Source organism: Colletes latitarsis, chromosome 4 (assembly GCF_051014445.1).
Source record: "Colletes latitarsis isolate SP2378_abdomen chromosome 4, iyColLati1, whole genome shotgun sequence".
Taxonomy (NCBI): Eukaryota; Metazoa; Arthropoda; class Insecta; order Hymenoptera; family Colletidae; genus Colletes; species Colletes latitarsis.
The window spans coordinates 32,911,464-32,932,305 of NC_135137.1; the positions used below are offsets into that span (position 1 = coordinate 32,911,464).

Consider the following 20,842-nt stretch of genomic DNA (forward strand, 5'->3'; position numbering starts at 1 on the left):
AGTTATTTATTCTAGTTTGTAAATGTTAACCAATCGATTGGCTCTTGCGATATTGAATTACGCCAAAAGCTGCGGGCTTAGTGCTAAAGCATCTTCCATCTGCAATCTTGTGCCCCATTATTATTATTCTGTGTGTATATCGTTGGTTTCAGGAAACAATAGAGTAACATTTTATTTTATTATTACAAGTTACCGACCAACGATTCGAAATTATAGTTTCTATCGAATCTATTTCAAATTATTCCTCAGCGTTGGCAGTAATTGACCGGGTAATCTGGTTTAAAACTTCGGAAAACAATCGACATTTTGTTATTAAATTAGCCGATTTACATATTGACATACTTGTTCTCAAGACGTAGTTCATCGATTGAAACTTTGTACGCGTTTAAAATACGTATGATTCTCTACAGTGCGTATGACCTAGAATTAACTTTGCATATTAACACTAAACCTACCGACACTTCGTATATACTCATTCCTGACGTACTTCTAATTTTAGCATTATATGTATAGAAAGTTGTTTTGAAATTCATTCGTAAAATATCTTTCACTTTTACGCATATTTTTCCTTAAAGTGTGCATTTTAAAAGTCTACATAAAAATATTTAATAATTTTACTCTAAACGTGCATATTTAATACTTTAACTTCATACAGAAAATTTACAAACCACGTAGAAATTCTTTAATTTTCATTGAATAGAAGATAAAAGCATCCATGAAAACGAATTTTGTTTGAAGTCGATACTGTAGTTAATTCTGAAAAAATGGCACAGTAATTACGCTAACGTCCTGTATACAAATTTAAATTCATTTTTAATTAAATAAACAATTTATAATCCATTTTTATCGCATAAAACAGTCTTATGATCAATAGGAATTGCTAAAACTTCTTTGGGTATGTAGCGTCAAAGTAAATGTGAAAATAAACATAGAAGATAGCAAAAATTATAGTAACAGGTATAGCCATTGGATAGAGGATGAAATGCCCTTTAAAATGAGCGTTTGTACGAGTCGATAGCTCAATTAGTTCCGGAGATATAGCGATTTTAGTTTCAAGTCGATGCGGTGGCTAGTTACGGAGATACGAGGGTCTGAAGTTTGTTTACGTTTTTGTTGCGTTCGCGCGAGTTCATTCATCACGCGCGCGTGACAGTAGTAAACAGTGCGTAGTAAATTCTTGGAAATACTACGCTCGAAACTGGGTCACGAGAGTCACGTACGCGGGGTAGGTCAGCACCACGCACGTGCGACAAGGAGGTCCGACTCGGCTAGACGAAGACAGAGATAGTCGAATTGAAAAAATTACCTTTTACATAAATTGCGATATCTCCGAAACGGAAAGTCGGATCGTCAAAAACCAAAAACCACTTTAAAGGGGAGGCCTTGCCGCTGCTAACAGTGGTTTAATAATTAATAAAACACTAGTAGTTTCGAAACTGCACGTAATTAAAGTTTTAGTAATTTCAATACGCGTTAGTAGGCTGTTTTAACACGGGAAGAGCCATAGCGGAATTTTAAAGAAATTACGCTTTCATTAAAATTGCGATATCTCCGAAACGAAAAGTCGGATCGACAAAAACCAAAAACCACTTTAAAGGGGAGGCCTTGCCGCTGCTAACAGTGGCTTAATTATTAATAAAACACTAGTAGTTTCGGAACTGCACGCGTCTAAAGTTTAACAATTTTTAATACGCGTTGTTAGACAGTGGAAACTGAAGATTCTCTACTTTCATCTTTGCTATATATTTCCTATTTACATAGGAACCTAACCAAAATTTGACGCCAAATTTTGTTCAGTTTTTTACAAAAAACCGGTCAAACCCGGTCGTGGTAGGTTTAGTGTTAAGAACTTTCATTGTTATTGCCTAGTAAAGTCTCAGATTTCTGTCAATAAAATCCCTTGAAACAGCTATTTTTTCCACATATTCCGACACAATATTAACAATAAATAGTAACAGTAATAGTAATTTTGTTTAAATCGATATTCAATGGAAAAGTGTGAGTTTGCGATTTTTAGACCAGACTACCTACAGAAGTTTGACAACCACGCGTGACGTAAAGACGTAAAAATCGTTTTGTTTGTTGCAGGTGGCAGTCAATCGGTCGCCAGTTACGAGGATCTGAGTTCCAGTAGCTTTAGCTCGGCGAGCAGGGCTTCTCTCGACGCAAGAAGCTCACCGACGCCCTCATATGGTGCTGAAAACATGATGGTTTTTCCTGGTGATAGTAGCGGCTCCATTTGAGATTACTTGAGATGCGCGGCCCTGTTACCAAAATGGCTGCGCTGTCTCAGGTAAATCAGGACACCCGCCAGGCTCTGTGCCGCTGCACGCAATTCCGACTTGATGCTCAATCGGCAAAGGACTCGCGAGAAATCACTGTGCCATTTCCTGAGCTTGTTTCTCACGAGAAAATTCTTTTTTATCTCGACCATTTCGATGGGGATCACGACGGGGAACGCAAGATGACAAAAACATTTTTCCGGATGGGGATAGACGACGAAAACGCTTGGAAATTATATTTTCTGTTTTGGAAGACTGTTTCTGTCGTTAGCGTCGGATAGAAAAGCTGTTATTTGTTCCAGGTTCCGTTTCACGAACGATTGCCTTACGGTTAGGAGAAAGTAATGTTTACTTACTAAATTTTCTCTTCTCTTTTTTTTCTCTTTTTTTCTAGTAAGGATTTGTACGGTGTTGACCGACTGCTGTGAAAATATTACGTCGTCGGAATAAGTTCTTTTCGATTTCGGGAGCCGTAACTTTTAAGGGAAGTTGAATTGAATCGAGGGACTTAAAATCGAAATTATTTATCGGTCGTTTTTCGGCTGAATGATCCATATCGTATGTGAAGCCGAAAAAATATCGAAAACTAAGTCAATACGACGATGTTTACGTGACATCTTAAAGTGTATACGCGTCGGTGTGTTCCAGAAAATATTAATTTATTAACCCATTAAGTGTCCCACGAATTAATTGACTATATCATTCCAGGATAAAACGAGTAAAGACAGGGTTTATTTCAATGAAAGTTTCAACAATTATTTCAATAATTCAATAATAATAGTTCAACATTACAATTTTGACAATACAGTATTGTTTCTCTCCTTTTTCCAAGCTAATCTTTCTTAAAACTGCAAGCTGTTCTTCTTGATTACTTTGTTGCACCTTAAAAGTGCGTGAGAATATGAAAAACTTTGATTTTCTACGTCGTCAACATTGTTAAATCATCTCCTGTTCAAAAATATAGATGAATAATAGTTTTAACCACAGAGTTATAGTTTTGATTCTAATAATAGTGGAAAAGCACCAAAATTTTGATATTATCGCAACTTATTTTAAGAATGAACGAAACGAACAATGAAAATGCAATATATATTTTTATAACCAACACAAAAACAAGCTTTCAAATGAGTTGTGAATTTAAAAATGGCAGGAAGTAAACTGAGCAATATTTTCTGGAATACTTTAATAATGTGCAATCTCATCAATACGTATGCATACGTAAACAAAGTTTAATGTTTCGTTATAAGTCCCTTGTTAGAATAAAGGATCCTAATCCAGACATTTAATGTTCGTTCGTTTAGTGTTTGCAAAGCTTCCTAAGAAACATAACGTCTGACATTCTGTCAATTTTGCTGGCTGTAATTTATAGTCGTAACTTTTAAAAACGATCAGCGTTAAAAGTTATTAACGAAAGAAACATATTAGGGGACGGTGTGGGTGGATCGATTTTTATTTACGAAACACGGAAAGAACTTATTCCAGAAATTTTGATATAAATTTTGTACTGATTTAGCGAGTCTACTGATTTCTTTAAAGTGTCGAAACGAATTTGATTCTAGAGGACGTTCGAATAAGAGCGTAATGGGACGTTCGAAAGATCGAAAAAGAGAAGTTACTATCTTTGTAATTTAACTTTTTTTAACGCAATTGAACTTTTCTATGTGCAACATGTTCTATTCTTGTACGGTAATCCCGGTAAATGGAGCATAGGGAGAACACGGTCGAATGATTTTTCCAGTTTTTTCTCTAACGGCGACGGATGTTACGACGTGGCGTCGCGACGCTTTGGGATTGTACAAAGTCAGTGGCATTGAACTATCTTTCTGTCTCAAATGGTACGCTGTACTAGAATACCTACACGCGAGGTGATAAGATTGCTGAATATTTTTCTTTCCTTTTTGGAAAATTTTATATTGTAAGGGTAATTACGCATGATAACCGATCGTTTTTAATCGTATCTTCGTATTTACGTAGTTTTTTGGTAATCACCGAGTGACGAATGTAAAATATTCTACTTCCATGGTAAAAAAAAAAAAAAAATTGCATTTTATACTCTTTAAGCGTAAGCGCGAGATTTCGATTGTTATATTACTATAGCGAGACTTGCTGCTTATTACGAAGCTTAACGTTCTTTAATCTTTTAATCGATGCATTTCTTCTTTCTTCTTTTTTTTTATCTTGGTCTTTATACGAGGAAGACAATTAGTACTATGATTATTGTTTGATTCTAATTTCATGCCATAGTACGAGTTGCAGTCATAACACCTCTTTTTTATAAACAAGTTTTACTTCTGTGGCACTAAGGACATTGGCCATACGCCGCGTGCGGAGCACCTACCGTTATAACAAATTTGCCAGGTTCGTCGGACGCCAATGTGCGTTTGCCGCACGCAGTGTACGGGATCGCATTCGTATAAATATTTTCCACCGAAAATCTTTCACGTAAGTCTACGCTAAAAACTTCTACGTACAGCGTGTCGCGAAAGCATTCGAAATCTTGTCGAAAATTTCGAAATACTTTTCTCTATTCGCTAAATTCAGATACAGTTTGGTCAGAAGAACGTATTATTAATCCGAGTATTGCAGGAGTTATAAAATTTCTTCAAACTTTTTTTTTTACCAATATCTGACAGTTGTGAAACAATTTTCATAATTTCAAAGCACCTTACGTATTTTGTTTGTTACAGATTTTCACTTCGAGCATTCGAATACTTTCGCAACGTTCTGTATAAATCTTAACACGGTTTATTTTTCCTTTATTTAAATATATTCGCTTTCTAACGTAACACGTATATTTCGATTCTAATCGATGATTTTCTAACAAAGAAGGAAAGGACTCGCTTAATGACTGCCTCTCGTATCAGTTTGACGACCAATTTCCTGTGTCTGAGGAAGGAAATCATGACGTTTTATAATAAAGAGAAACGAAAAGGGCAAAGCGCAGTCGCACGTTTGTACGAGGGAAATCAGTTTATACGAATGAAACGAGTTGCTGTGCGATAGATCGCGGAGAATGCGTGGTACGAGACGCCACGAGGGCGAAAGATCGACGAGTCTTTCTCTGTGTGCCGATTCCTCGGTCCTTTTGTGACCACACTTTTGTACAATCGAGCCAAATACACGATAGCGAGAACATGTGCATCGAGAATGCACGGGTAACACTTGGAAACGTGCTATTAGGGCGAATACAGTCGGATCGAACTCAACTGGCCGCTCAAAGTCACTCCCTTTCTACTCCCAGTTTCTCTATTCTCGCTCATACTACTTTATCCTACCGTTTCTATTCGGAGTTGGGCAAAATTTTAATCAGTTAACGGATAAATATCAAGAATAAACGTTTTGTAAGCATCTGACTGAAAATTTATTCGAAACAATTCGAATAATGCCTAACTTTGTTCCTATTTCTATGCGTAATACTTCCAGTCGTGGTTGAACATTATCAGAACAATCCTTTTCAAAAGTTGAATAGTTATTTGAATAAAAATTTGCCTAATTTTACTAGTTCCATTCTTGCTACTCTTACACTTACTATTCCTATTTCTCCTGTTTTATATTACCCAGCCAGTAATTCTGGGCGGCCATCTTGATTTTAATCCGACGTGAGGCGCGTCAGATTTCCTCAGAGCAGGGACTTAATATATCATAAAAATAGAGATTACAAATGAGAAAATAGTCCTGGTTTTAGGTCTCCGTTTAAAACAAATCTCGAGAATCGTACATAAAATATAAAAAATGGTAAATAGATGTATCGGTATTTTTGTATAGAGTTCATACTTGCGTTTTTGTATTTCTTTAAGGTTTACGAAGCCATAATCCCTGCTCCAGAGTTAATCTCGACGAGGCGCTCGAGTCCCCCAGATCCCAAAAGGACGAAATCAATTGTACGAAAACGAGGACGACGAAAAGTGACATAATCTCGTGTACGTTCATGCGCAGGTGTACACAGGGTAGGAACCAGGGAGGCCAGAAATTCGCACCTGTACCCATTCAGTATCAAGCAGTCGATCAGTGTAGCCAGAAAAAGTCCCATTGTCGAGGAGTGGGGGAAGGCTCCGTAACGCGGGGACCACGACGTAGCTGTTTCTATTGGCCCGTTGCTTCTCCCACTACTCCAACGCGGTACCAGGCCCTCTACGTCACGCTGGCTTCTCCCCACTCCTTCGGGACTCAGTTGAACATTCTGATCGTCGGAGTAGAATCGTTCGAATGACTATCGACGCAGAACAAGGACAATTGAAGTGTCGGGGTAAGGTGGAAATTTAAAGATGGCCTCCCTGAACTAAGGACGTAGCTGCGCAAATTTACCTGGGCCGGAGACTCGATTGGTCGACGTGGGCGTTCTCCGGCGGCAGCTTATTTCCAGAGTCGTAAGTAGTAGAAAAAGAAAATTCAGTAATCGTGCTCGCGATCTGCGTCTTCCGGACTCGAGAAAGCAAAAGTAGCACGAAGTACTAAATTGCGCGTGACCTTCGAGTGCTGGCTCCGAAAATGTTAATACGAATTTGTTTAATTTTCGCTTGGGAGTCGTAGAGACGCGAACCGTCGACTGTTTGCGGGTGAGCAGCGCTCGATCGGGCCAATTAACGAGCGAAATTTTTTATTCGAACGTAGCTGCGTAGACGTTATTACCTGAGAATCGCGAACGAAAGTGGTGCTCTCCGTTTGGGAAGAATCTGTGCAATGTTTTAATACGATAGACTCCGCGTTATCCGCTTTGATGGACGAATTAAATCGTGGGATCGTTTCGATTCTCTTCGTGTAATACAAATCGTAGTTTTTCATGTTTGTGCTGTTTGAGCCGTTCCAGGTATGAGTAGTGTTCTTTCGATTAAGAATTTTAACGCTTGGTTGTGGTTTTAGTGTCAAAGGTCTGAGCATGGAAGAGATATAGTGAACATCTGAGATTTACGAAGAAATTTATTATCTACAACCTTGGAATTCCTAAACATTAATAGTTTTAAAAGTATTCGTTCGAATAAAATTTTGTCCAACTCTGACACGAGGTTAGGTTACCTCGGTGACCTTGAAGTCTCAATTTGCTTGAATCGAACTATAGTGACAAATTAAGTTGCTTCATTATATTTCTTCCAACGAATAATAATCATTCTATAGATACTAGGATGTTGTATCGATATTAAAGTATTTTGTACCATTGTATCTTGCATCAGAGTACTGATCTAGTACTAAAGCATTCTCGGAAGTGCACAGTAACGTTAGTGAAGCGCCTAAGAGCTTCTACTATCAGTGTAAACGGAATTAACGTTTTCAATCAATTTTTGTATTTTTTTTTTTATTTATGAATATTTGAGAGCAATATTACCAAGGACGGTTCAATTATTAGGAATAGTAGATAACGTAAAGTACAAACAGAACGTAGAGTCTAAAAAAACAGATAATCGGGAGTCCATCTTGCATCGAGGCCAGTGCTACGTGGAGAAGGAGCATAGAAGGATGGAAATTTGAAGATTAAAGAGGATCGCGTAGAATATTATAAAAAAAAAAAAAAAGAAAGCGTTTGTAGAGATTTTAAATTCGCATTCCCCTTTTACCACGGTTTCGATGAATTTTACTGTACGAGTTGTATCCGTGTGGCCAAGCGTGCGTGATCGAGAAGATTTCCGTTGGATCTCCACGCGGCGCAGGATCAGAGAAACGGTAAAGCGGTGTATGCATATATTTTTCTACCTTTTATTTTCTAACGTCACCGTTAAGGATTCATTTTTATAGGGATAAAGCGAGTTCGCAAGCTCCGATACGCGATGCACATTAGTCACACGATAATCATCTTATGGATAATTACTTTATTATATCGCGAGGCGTGTATTAATCCAGATCGCATAAACATGCTGTCGAAAATCGATCGAAGTCTATACCTAATTATCGTAGAAACTTTAAGGAGTCTTATACAAACGTTTCTCAGATAAGTTCCCGCTCAGAGTATTCCGTGACTGATTACGCGCCACCATTTTGGATCCTTTGCGCTTGGCATTTCCTATTCCATGAAATATATCGACCAGAAACTATATATCGAACGATGCCTTTTAGATTTGAAAGATAGCGTCGAATTTGTTGGATCGAAATCAAACGATACTTTCCAATATGGCGGAGATTCCTAATAATCTCGAGGAACCATATTATTTTGATTTTACTTCGTAATAATTATTTCGAATGTTATCAATGTCGTAATATGAATTTTTCTGTTTTAGAGTTAAGGTACGTACAAGCGTAAAGGGTCGATCTTTAAATTGTTGATTACTCTTTTGACTTCGGTATAAATGCGTGTTCTATGCGATACAATTATGTTGGGGTAAAAGAGAATCAGGAACGTTACGAAATTTTCTTTTTGCAGTAAAATTATCTGCGAATAATTGCTCGACATTTGTTATTATTCTGATCGATCGATTGCGTTTCACGTACAAGATGGCGCGGATGGAACGAATGTTATTTTTGGTCTAACACCTTTCTCGTTTCTTTATCCCGACACCCCCACAAAAAGGTGCTAAAAATTGCAACAGTTTCGTTTTACAGAAACTTACTGGAGGGTTCGTAAAATTCTTCTGGACTGAAAATTGTGGGCACAACTGAGGAGGATAGGTCGATTACTTTAAAAAGAAATGTGTTGAAATAAATAAATTACTTTCTTTTCGTATACGTATAGTTTAAGTAACGTATATTTTAAAGACATTTATACTATGTAATTTGTATTAATTCATACGTTTATATTCACAAAGTGTTACTACAATGATTGCTTAATGTTACGTTAATTCTACTTAGAATTATATAGAGTGACTATTATGTAGCTCCTAATTTATCCAGTTGAAAATTCCCATTGCTACGAAAGTTTTATAATGCTTTGACAACATTCGTTCTTAATCACAGTTCAAGTTTTGCGTTTTTATTTTCAAAGTTGGTTCATCTAGATGACGCAATAAATTGTATTCCGCCATTTTGATTTATTTTATAACGCGAAGCGTCATCCTCTTGTCAAAGTGTATCATGATATTCAGTCCACTCTGTACGAAAATAAAGTAACTAATATAAATTTTTGCGTTGCCAGAAAGTGGATTCATACTAACAACATTAAAAAATGCTTCGAAGTTAATCATTACGAAACGGTATCGAGCGTAATTTGAGCCTTCTCGTTACCCACAAATGTTGCCTTTCGTTGTATCGAATAACGATCGACAGCGTTCTTAACCCATTTGCATAATACGAAAAAGTATAAAATATATCCTGAAATTTATTTTTATCGAATCCAAGTACGAGCATTTTGAAAAACGTTACGAACTTAATGTTTTAGCGATTTCTTCTCACCACTGTTCAACATTTGCTATGCAAATGGGTTAAACGAAAAACAATAAAGTGCGCAAACGATAAGAATCAAAACCGAAATAACTCTGGATCCCAATTAAAATTTACTCTGTTCGATATTGGATACACGATAAACAAATTAGCAGAGTGAAAAAGTGCTGAAAAAAGTACGGGGTTTCCGTTTGTACAGTTAATTTTTCAGTTTATGTGGTCGGGAACGATCATCGAAGACGTTACACGCATTTCTTTGTATCATACTCATTTATTAGCACTATTGCTGTATTTCATGGTTTACCTATTAATCCTTTCAGACCCTAATTACACCCTGGAATTAACAAAAAAATTTTAATTCAACCGATTCGTGTCGTAAGAAAATTTTTCTTCGACTAATGATCGTCAAAAACAATATCGTGTACAGCGTCTGGAAGGATTGTGTATATTTTGTAACAGTACAATGCGTAAGACACAATCACGCTCGATGTTTGTGGAGATGTCCAGCTTTCAACGTTTGCAAACTGAAATCGCTTGATATTGTTATAAAGAAAAAAAAAAAAAAAATGAAAAAAATAACGAGCGATGGAGGAGCAGAATTTGAGCGACAACTCCGACAACCATTCGTAATTTCGTTCTAAAATACAGAAGCAGTTTAATCAAACACGATACTATTTGTACGGGGGCAATTTTCATTGTTTACGTATAATTTAATAATTGTAAGAGCACATACGGATGATCAAATCTGGAAGCATTGTATTTGGTTTCGTTCTAAATTTTAAGGGTGTCGAATTTGCGATGAGTTTAATTAAACGAACTGATTGTATTGCGCGCAAATGATTGTTTTATAAAATCTTAAGGCTGAACAGGGTTGTTGTGTGCTTGAATTTATTGTCTGTTCGTTTCCTCTCACTTTTTCAGGTTTCACCCGATTTGGTAAACTCGTTCATCCTCGAACATAAATCAGTTAAAATACATATCTAATCGTTGTTATTTTTGCTGAAATCTCCACAGGTTTTGTTAGTTAATTTTTTCTGAAAATTGATATATATTAATCGAATTGTCAATATTACTTTTCGAATTTGATGTTTCTTCAAAATTGCTTTGCAAACCAAGAACCATTTATCGTACAATTTCATATCATAAAATTGATCGAAGATAAAATAATTTTAATATGTTTTTTATTTCTTGATTTCATACGAATAAATTACCTTTATTTCTTTTTCAGTATCCCCTTACGTTTCAAGATTTAATGCAAAATTGCACACCATTTTATATTTCCATTATGGTGCAAGCTTCAAATGACACAGAGATTATTTTGCACGATACTTTGACGGACCCTTTACGGAAAGGATTAATTAGGCGAGTAATTGTTTAAACCGTCTTCGTAATGTGGAACGTAAACGCGTCGGTTAGTAGTTACTGTGTTAAAAAAATGTCAAATGTTTGACGCAACGAAATAATTAATTCAAGTAGCCGAGTATGCCATTTTCCGGGGAATAAACGGAGAGTGCATCCTCATCCCTGGATTTCTGGGACGAGGACGTGATCGACCTCGAAATCTCGAGGTAACGGGGTGATCTTGCGCGTCATCGGTGAGTAGAGACTATTTGTTCGATCGTGGAATCGATCTTTCTTTTCATCAAATCTGTTTTTATTAATTTCGTAAATATTTCCAATCTTGCGTTGCTCGTTTCATATGTATATGTAACCTGTATATTTCAATACTTTCGAATCTATGCATTTTGTATCGTTTGAATCACAATGGAAGACTATTCAATTATAATTTAATTAAATACGGAAATTAAAATTATATAATCGTTTGTTCTTCATTCGATAAATGTAGGACGAAGAGGAGGTAAGCTATGTTTTAGCTTCTTGGCATTCTACAGCAATAAGAATGTTGATTTTATACAATTACTGTATATTTTATAACTCATTTTCTACATTGTACAGAGGAGTGGCTTCATATATTAAAAAACGAAAATATAAGGTTAACGAGATTCCAAAAAATACAACATGCAAAGAAAACAGCGAACGAAACCTGTTTTGGTATAATTTTAACCGAAGAAAAGAGGCGTTTAATCGTTACATAATTTTTTACAATTTCTTCGACACGATATCCGTTCTTGCGTCAGAGAATCATTCTAATATGAACGCTCCGGGAAATGTTTAAGATCAGTTAACACATTTACTGCTGTGGTTAAAACACTTACAATAGATGAACCCTAATACTCCTAAATTTGACAAAATAACAAGTATTTTATTGAACTTCTAACGTCATAAAACTTAACACAACCTGATAGAATATTCTTCGTCGCCATTTCCGTATGCTCTAAGCGTACGGAGGACTACTGTACTCCAAATTGATAATATCGTTCGCGAAACTCACACAACGTAGAACGAACACCAGCGATATCGATGCAACGACGAATTTAAAAAAAAAGAAAGAGAAAAGGGTGTATGTCAGAGTCGAAAATCACAAGGTCGAATGACGATCCTGGCGACGGTTCCAAGGGTCCTGTTTCCCGGTCGCGACGAACCGGAATTCGTCGAGGAGTAGCACCTACGTCGGCAGTTGCACGACAATTGGCAATCGGTCGAAAATAATAGGCAGGCGGCCGGTGGGGGGTGGGGTTTGGCTCGGTCGGGCCGCAACGGGGATGAAAACGGCGTGAGGTCAGAAGAAAGAGGAACGGGCGTGCTTATCGTGCATCGTCTCCAGCTACCTCGAAACGCTTCTACACGGCAAGCTAAGTCGGTAGCCGTGTCCCTCCACGCCAGCCCGTACTTCTCGACGTGCCTCGGCCCAGGAGTACCTCAGCTGACGTTCGCAAAAACACCACCGCGGCGTGTGTCATCGTGTACATACCACCCTTCCCACAGGATCTTCCACCGGCCGTTTTCCCTAATTTCGTTTGGCCACGCCGCGAGATTGATCGCCAGATTGCCATCCCCCATCGATCGGTTTCGTCACCGAACCACGTTTGACAGTAATACTAGGAAACTAAAAGACGATCGAAGGGTTGAAACGGTTTTCTATCGCGATATAACATTCGATGCCATTACGCGCGAATTATAATATTGGTTAAATCACGTTTGAGATGGTTTGAGATGGTTTGAATTGGTCAAGTTACATTTTCTGATCGATCATTGAATTATCATTTTATTGAAACCACATCTCAGACAACTCAAATCCACGCAATTCGCGTCAAACAGTCAGAGTCACACGTTCTTCGTTAGAAAAAAATAGCTAATAATTTGATATCAAAGTTTAATCAGAAAACTCGAAGTTTGAGAATCTATATTATAGATTAACGAGAATTGTTGAGATGGTTTGAGGTGGTTTGAAGTGGTCAAATTACATTTTCTGATCATTGAGTCACCATTTCATTGAAACCACACCTCAGACAACTCAAATCCACGCAATTCGAGTCAAACCAAAAGTAACATCATCAAACAGTCACATTCACACGTTAATCGTTAAAAAAAAAATAAGGGCTAATAATTTTTCACCAAGATCTAATCAGAAAACTCGAAGTTTGAGAAGTATCACCCTGAATTATTCATTACTATAGTTTAACGAGAATTGTTGAGATGGTTTGAGATGGTTTGAGGAGGTCAAATTACATTTTCTGATCATTGAGTTACCATTTCATTGAAACCATATCTCAGACAACTCAAATCTACGCAATTCGCGTCAAACCAAAAGTATCATCAAACAGTCACAGTCACACGTTCTTCGTTTAAAAAAAATAGGGGCCAATAATTTTTCATCAAAATCTAATCGGAAAACTCAAAGTTTGAGAAGTATCACCCTAAATTATTCATTACTATAGTTTAACGGGAATGTCGAATAATCTTCGTAGGTGGATTCGAGAATGGGTTGGTGATTGTTTAAGGGTAGGTTAAGTTTGAAGAAAAGTTCTACGTCGACGGTTTGTTTGAATACTTTTTATCGCGATACGTTTGAGAGGCGGTAACAGTTTTGACGTTCTGACGTCGTTTCTAATTATAACGTGACTTCTTTCAGCAATAATGCCGTCGTGTCTATTATCTTTTGAAATATAAAATGTGTCTTGTCCTATAAATAGAGACCGCGGGGCACTCAATGAGCGAAGCATCGTGTTGCGAGCTCGACATATTGATCTCTTATGCAATTCATTCTGTTTTGACGTTCGTGACTCTTCTTTCTTTTAATTATGCACCCCTTCAGCGCCGACTGGGATTCTAATTGATAATTGAAGTGCTTTTCCGGCTGCTTAATTGATAGTTAATGGCGTACACGGACCGAGAAGAATTAATTTTGGATCGTCGTGCCAAAGTGGGCCTTCGTTAATTTTTATGACGTTAGATACGCGCTTCTTAAACCGTGACGCAGGAGAACGAAATATTATTTCGATAATTCGGTTGAGTGATTTTAAAAATATGAAAAATATTAAATTCCTTGATTTTACTAATGTCAAATGCTTCGATTTTAGATTTGGATCATCTATGGTAGCAACTCGATAATCACAAAACTAGTAAAAATAGCAAGCAAGGACGTCAAAAGTGCAGATTCGAAGGGCAGGTTTAACATTCTAACGCATAGAATGGTGTTGTTTGTGGTAATTTTTAATTTCGTGAACGAACGTCCCCTTAAAAACAAAAACTTGGTAATATTTAACGATTAACAGAGATTCTTGGTGGTCGAGTGACGTCACAGAGTCTTTGACGTAAATGCTTCGTTGCTGGTGATCGAAGAGAAGCTGACAACACTCCGGGCACTTGAGACGAGTTCGATTTTTTAAACGTTCCTCCCCGCGCTCCTTCCCCCCTCCAGCGCGTCAAATATAGATCTTTAAATTCGATAATACGATGATCTTGTCGCGATAATTTCTTTTTGTTATCTGGGACCTTAACCCAGTACGAAAAAAAAGGTGACAATCTACAGCACAATTGTCCGCTGAGGCAGAAAATGAGAATTAACAATTTTAAAATCGTTCGCGTCAAAACGGGGTACAAAACTAACGCAACAGATTGTGAAAAACGACATCGAGTAACTCGATTTAATTATTTGCGTTTAAAGTTTTTTCTTATCGTTTTCGAGAACTAAAAAATTAGGGCAGAAAGTTTGGACACAGGATATTGGATGCAAGTATAACTGTTCTTCGAGAAGATGTAAACAAAGAAAGATTTACAATCAATACAATACAAATTTGAAAATAATTAACACGTTGGACGCCATGGTGGTACTTTGAACTTATTGTTTAAAATTCTCTAAGAAAATTCTCAAAGAACCCCTCAAAATTTGAAAAGAATTAACACGTTGGACGTCATGGTGGTACTTTGAACTTATTGTTTACTACTGGATGAGCCCTAATATTTGAAAAATTGTGAACAACTTAAAAATGCTGTAAAATACGAGTTACCAGGAATATTTCATATTACACCTTTCATATTGTAATTTGAACAAATGTCGAGGACATCTGAGAACAGTGTTTACATTTGTTAAAATAAAAAAATACCAATGAAGACTTAGTAATTTGAAGAGAAGTGTGGTCATCCACGAGCAAAGGAAAGGGATTTTTATAACAAGAGGACGAAGCAGCCGGACGACTTTGTGGAAATAAAACAAAATGGCGTACGGATTATTCGTAATTGGATGGTTAGATCGACGAAAAGTGTAAGAATTTCGCGTTACATGCTTACAAGGATGATCTGATATATTTCGATGCGTCTCGTGACGTCATTTTTCGTAGTACTGACGTCGATACTGCGGCTGGCTGCCGCTAGAAAGGAAAGAGCCGAGAAATGGATTGCTGAAGGAGCGGTTCGAGTGGTTCACGGCATTCTGCTATTCCCAGTGGTGTTGCAGGCCCAATGACCTGATTGTCGAGGTAAAAAGAAGCTGCTCTCGATGGTTCGTTACCACGAGCCCCCACGCGAGGATGATGTCTGCGGTATTTCCAGAAGTGAGAAGTGCCTATCACGGCTCTTTGGATAATATTCGGTTGTCTATTCGGACGCCATCGAACCACCCCTATCGGTTGCTCGCGTTCCCTCGAAACAAACTGTTAAACATTTCACCCGTAACAGAGCTAGTCAAATCTTATCTATAAATAACGAATAAATATTTTAAATTGGAGATTTCAAGGCTAGGTAACGCTGGAACTACCCTCGACTTGCACCCACTTCCATCGAAGAGTTTAAAATGAAAAGAGCAAGTATTATGGCAGAAAATTGCAGTCTGCTTAAGAATAAAATAACTTATAGTAATGTCGTAAATAAAAAGATTAGTAACGTGAGCAATATTGAATAGATACGGATATTATTTATCATTTTCTTGATGATTTTTCTGTCGTCGGAATCCTCACGTGACGTCTACGCCAATGTGTTGCCATATCGCATCCAGTACTTGACAATTAGAAAGGCATTGTGGAAACGTGCTTTTCAAAGAGACTGGTCGATACTACGACTTAGAATCAGTGAAGGGAAAAGGAATTCGTTCTTATCATTCTCAAGGTAATGTCACGAGGTCAAGGTAAAAGTAAATACATTCACCCTGAGAAAGTATTATTACATTAACCTCGTAACTTCTCCCTGAGGAGCGTTTAAAATGTAATTAACGGTTGTAGAAAAATTGTCTCAAACTTTGTCTCGTGTACTATTTTCAACTTTGAAAATCAAAGTACTTATTTAGAAAGATTTTTATTGGAACTGCAAAAACGTTTTAAATTGCACAAAGTCAGTATCGACTCCAGTGTAATTAATTTTCTGGTCTTTCGTTATCGAAATTGTCGTTTTTAACACTCAACATTAACCCTTTTGCAAGTCTTATTAATCAATGTTTGTAGCTATAATTTTGAATAAATTGCAAGTAAATTGGTTTCAAACTTTGGGGGATGTTCACTGCAAAAAAAATTATATATCACACATAGCTTCGTGTCTTCATGATTAATTGGTTCATTTTATAGTTTGCACTACTGTAGTGGAAAACCCATTTAATGTGGAATTTTTCTTTGATCCACATTTGAAGTTCTAGATTGCGTCATTCTACTTATACATATTTCTCTAAAATTATTATTATATCTCCTTTCGAACAAATATTCTACGTGAAATATCAAGTTGTTCGAGGACACTAATATTATTAATTATGACGCTACTAATGAGAATGCCCGGAGACTTCTTTTTCACGCGCCGTGTAGTGAAGAAGCGAGGCTTCGAAGTGGAACATTGGTTCCAGTTTTCTTCGACTGATAATGGCATTTATCGGTGACACCATTTTAATGACAATGTTTGTTACGTATTTCGACTACCAAAAAGTAAAATTTAATAGCGTGATTAAGTTAATTAAACAAATTAAAAATTTTAGCTTGAAAATTTATAAAATATCCAAACTTTTCATGGTCCATCTCTAGGGGTGGGATTTTCGAGTCCTTAAAATCTCTCAATTTTTTACAAATAAACCCAGGTTCACTTAGAGGAATTTTATTATTTGTAGTCTTCTTATATCTTCTGACAAACTATCTCTGCTTTCATAATCGTTACTACTATGTTTCTTAATCCTATAAACAAAGTTCCTTTCATTCGTACCAATAGTTTAACGCTTCCAAACGATCTCTTTGCACATTACTATCGAATCTTTGTATCGATCATTAACTCTGTCAGTTTGAAAATTACCTTCCATTCCCCCAATTAACTTTAACTATCCTCAACTCCACGCAACATTCCACAAACCCGAATTAGCTATATCTCGTCGACGATAACTTCTCCAAAGTAAGAAACCTCTTTTGTCCCTGAAGAAGGCCCTCGACTCGAGCCCGAAACGTCGAAACAAACGATTTAATTTTTCCCCCTGCCCCGAAGGAACCAACCAAATTACACCCCGAACCAATTAACCGATAATTATTATTTTAAATAGATTCCTTCGCGCCTAATAGCGCCATTGTTGGACGATGTCGGAAAGCATCCTCTTAGCTCGTAGTGTCCGTTGTGTGGGCACACTCTCGAACGCTTTTCCTCGTGTTCGTGTGCACGTGTATGCAATTTGGGGAACCGTTGTCATCTACGTGTGTCTCGTGCGTGTGTCTGTGTGTGTGATTGGCGCGCGCGCCCATGCGTGCATATATGTATACCCTCTCGAAGAGCGGCCACTCGACGAGATGCACGAGCGCCGCGACACGTAGCATTCTATTCGCGGCACAATTTTCGAGGATCGATATATCGAGCGGCGTGTCCCGTCGGTCGACGACGATGTCTTCAAATAGCACGGTAGTTAACGTCTCTGAGAGTCACCCTCGAGAAGGGAGGCGAGAGCCAGAGGAGAAGAGAGACCCGCAGGACCCTTTCTTCTTCTCGCTTCTTTCGCTTCCTCTTCCTCGTCATCGGTGACGTTTCCTCCCCCCCTCGCCCTCCCTCGTCATCCTGCGGTAATCATCCCCCGTTTTCTCTGTTTTGCCATCCTGACGTTCGATGATTGCGCAGCTATTGACACCGAAGGGCGTAAATACCAAACGATGCACACCACCGCTCGTGTTTCGAATCCCTTTTCATTGCCCCTATTGTGTTGCACGAAATTTTGTCAGAAGCACCCCAAAGATGGGGGTAAAACTAGGTATACAGGGTGAAAACAGGGTTCAGGGTTCAGGGTTCAGGACTCCACCAAATGGGAGAAAGAGTCCTGGTAAACGGAAGGGGGTTGAAAAATTAATATTGGAATTATATATTTCTGTTTCGAGTTTTGAGAATTTCGGTGAAAGATGGACGTGGTGGATTTTTTCTTCGAGGGTGCCTCGAATAACACGGTTTATAATACAGGAGCGAATAGAAAATGGCTGTTGACCTGTGGGAACACATTTGGGGATCTTCTATTCTAATGGAGTGTTGTTTATTAATACAGTCGACACCACGTTATTAGGAAGAAGTAATTCGTGAGAGAAGAGAAAGCAACACGTTATTAATTATATTTTATTTAGGTGTCCCTAACTAAATATAATTAATTGACGAGGTTTTTTCACTGAAAATTCATCCAGACTTGACCCTGTTATTTATAATCACAAATGTAAAGACCACCATTGAATAAATAAAATAAGATTTTACAAAATGGCTTCTAGAATCGAACAGAATCGAACGTTTTATTTTCTTTTTTATCACAAATTACTTTCATTGGCGTCGTTCACTTACCCTCCGCTTAGCACAATACTTGAATATATTATCACCGGTGTTCTTACATAAATCTATAATAAATGCAAATAAATTCAGCCCCGAACAAGCTACAGTTTTCGTTGATTACATCAAAGCGACTGAATAGCCACGCAACCCAATTTTGACACAGTCGCGAACTATCGTATTCTTTTTATTTTCTCGAAAGACCTTAGGTGACACGCGAATTAATTACATATCCAGGTCTTCTCCTGACGTGTTCAGTCGCGGAAAGATCAAAGGAACGAAAAATAGCTCGCCTTGATATTCTGTTCTTCGTTACTCGTTACGTGCGCCCCCGTTGAGGATCGTAACGAGTAGACATGTCTTCGTGGCCACGGAATTCTAATGATGAGTCTCTGGCGATAGAAACAATTCAGCTACTCCGCCCGATACTTTAATCGGGTTTCTTACGAGTGGAAAATAATAATTCGGATTTAAAGTGTAGTGGAAAAAGTGTTAGGTGGAAAAGGGTACGGTGGCCCCCACTTTCGAATAATCCCACTGTCTCTAGATTTTAGAACTTTAAATTCAGAAATAAATTAAATTCTTGCGTTGCTTGATCGTTAAAGTCTCGTCGATTCAGAGAAAGAAACAATTTTTTAAGCTTGATTCAATTTTGAAAAAATTAAATTTGGGTATGTTAGACACCGATGATTGAACCTTTTTGCATTTCATTACTTTTTTGAAAACGATTTGAATTAATTTGTGCTATCCCTTCGTTCATGCTTCCTCATAAACACGTTAGTCTTCATGTGGCTGTAAAAGGACACGTATTTTTATATTTTCTGTAGGCATCTTTATTTTTGTATAGAGAATGCAATATCGAAATAAATGAAAAATTAACACAACAGGAAGTGAGACAGAAAATTAAATTACAGAAACATTTCTGGCCACAAATTACATTTTTGGAAAAGAATTTTTGTCTCGAAAGTGCGTAGCATTTAGGGGGTATGTGTATTCACCAAAAATGATTGCAATTGACCCCCGGAACCAGAAATAATTTTTTCAGAATGATTTGAAATTTTTCAATTTCGCCGAAAAATTTCGGCACCTACCCCCTGTCAATTTTTCTTAAAAATTCGTTTTTCATTTTTAGTAATTTTGTTTGACGCTCTATAGAAAAGTTGTGTAATACTTTTTTGTAGATATCTATAAGCTCTACTTCCCTATTAAATTTCAACGAGATACGTTTATTATTGTAGCAGTTATGGCTCTTTGAAAATTGGACCATTTTTATGGGGTTTTTCTCACTTTACGGGGTTAAGGAGCAACTTTTACAATATTTTTGGAGTTTCCACATATTCTCCATCAAAATACGCTTAGTTTGCCTTTTCAAACATTAAAATCCTCCAATCTGCTCAGGAGTTATGCTGTTTTAAACATATGCATGAAATTTCAGGGGAACGAATCAACGTCTGGTCAGACATTATATTTTCGGTCAGGAATTTTTTTCTCGAAAGTGCGTAGGATTTCGGGGGTATGTCTATTCACCAAAAATGATAGTAATTAACCCCCCTAGCTAAAAATAATTTTTTTAAAATGATTTGAAATTTTTTTTTTCGTCGAAAAATTTCTCTACCGACCTGCGGTCGATTTTTCTTAAAAATTCTTTTTTGACTTTTAATAATCACAACCATGGACAATGTAATAATACGACCAATTACTAAAAAATAAAATATATAAAATTCCTACGCTTTATTCGTCAACTGCTTAGTATCGATGTCACTGCTTTGACTTCTTTGTTTGTGTGAAATATAATCCATAACATTTACCAAATAATAGTCGAGATAAATATTCCCGTTATCCGGAATGTACTAATAACCGGAACTCTAATGTACTTTGAACAAGTATCGCGATCATTAGGCTTCACAAAGATCAATTTAGAAATTTCTTTCCTACAGTTGCAAGCCTCTTCCAATATTCAAAATTAAATTCTGTGAATCCCCAAAACTGACTTTCGTCCAAATTGTCGTAGATTGGCGATCCATCGAACCGGTGGCGTTCGCAAGAACTTCGAACGAAGACGTCACCAGCGATCCCGTGGAGCCACGACGCGTCCCTCGTTCCCTGCG

The 20,842-nt window shown here is 37.4% G+C and overlaps 1 protein-coding gene across 4 annotated transcripts in view; it reads left to right on the forward strand.

The window, feature by feature from the left end:
* LOC143340968 (uncharacterized) overlaps nt 1-10,471 on the forward strand; it is a 35,590-nt gene extending 25,119 nt beyond the window's left edge. Inside the window, exons 12-13 of one of the 4 annotated variants that reach the window (XR_013079534.1) lie at nt 2,089-4,724; nt 4,970-10,471. Coding sequence is in view for 1 of the 4 variants with exons in the window: in XM_076763440.1 (XP_076619555.1) it covers nt 2,089-2,243 (155 nt within the window). In the remaining 3 variants the exon portion in view is untranslated. Of the gene's footprint in view, nt 1-2,088 lie in introns of all 4 variants that reach the window. The other 3 variants (XR_013079535.1, XR_013079536.1, XM_076763440.1) reach the window with 3 other exon arrangements.
* The last annotated feature ends 10,371 nt before the right edge of the window (nt 10,472-20,842 follow it).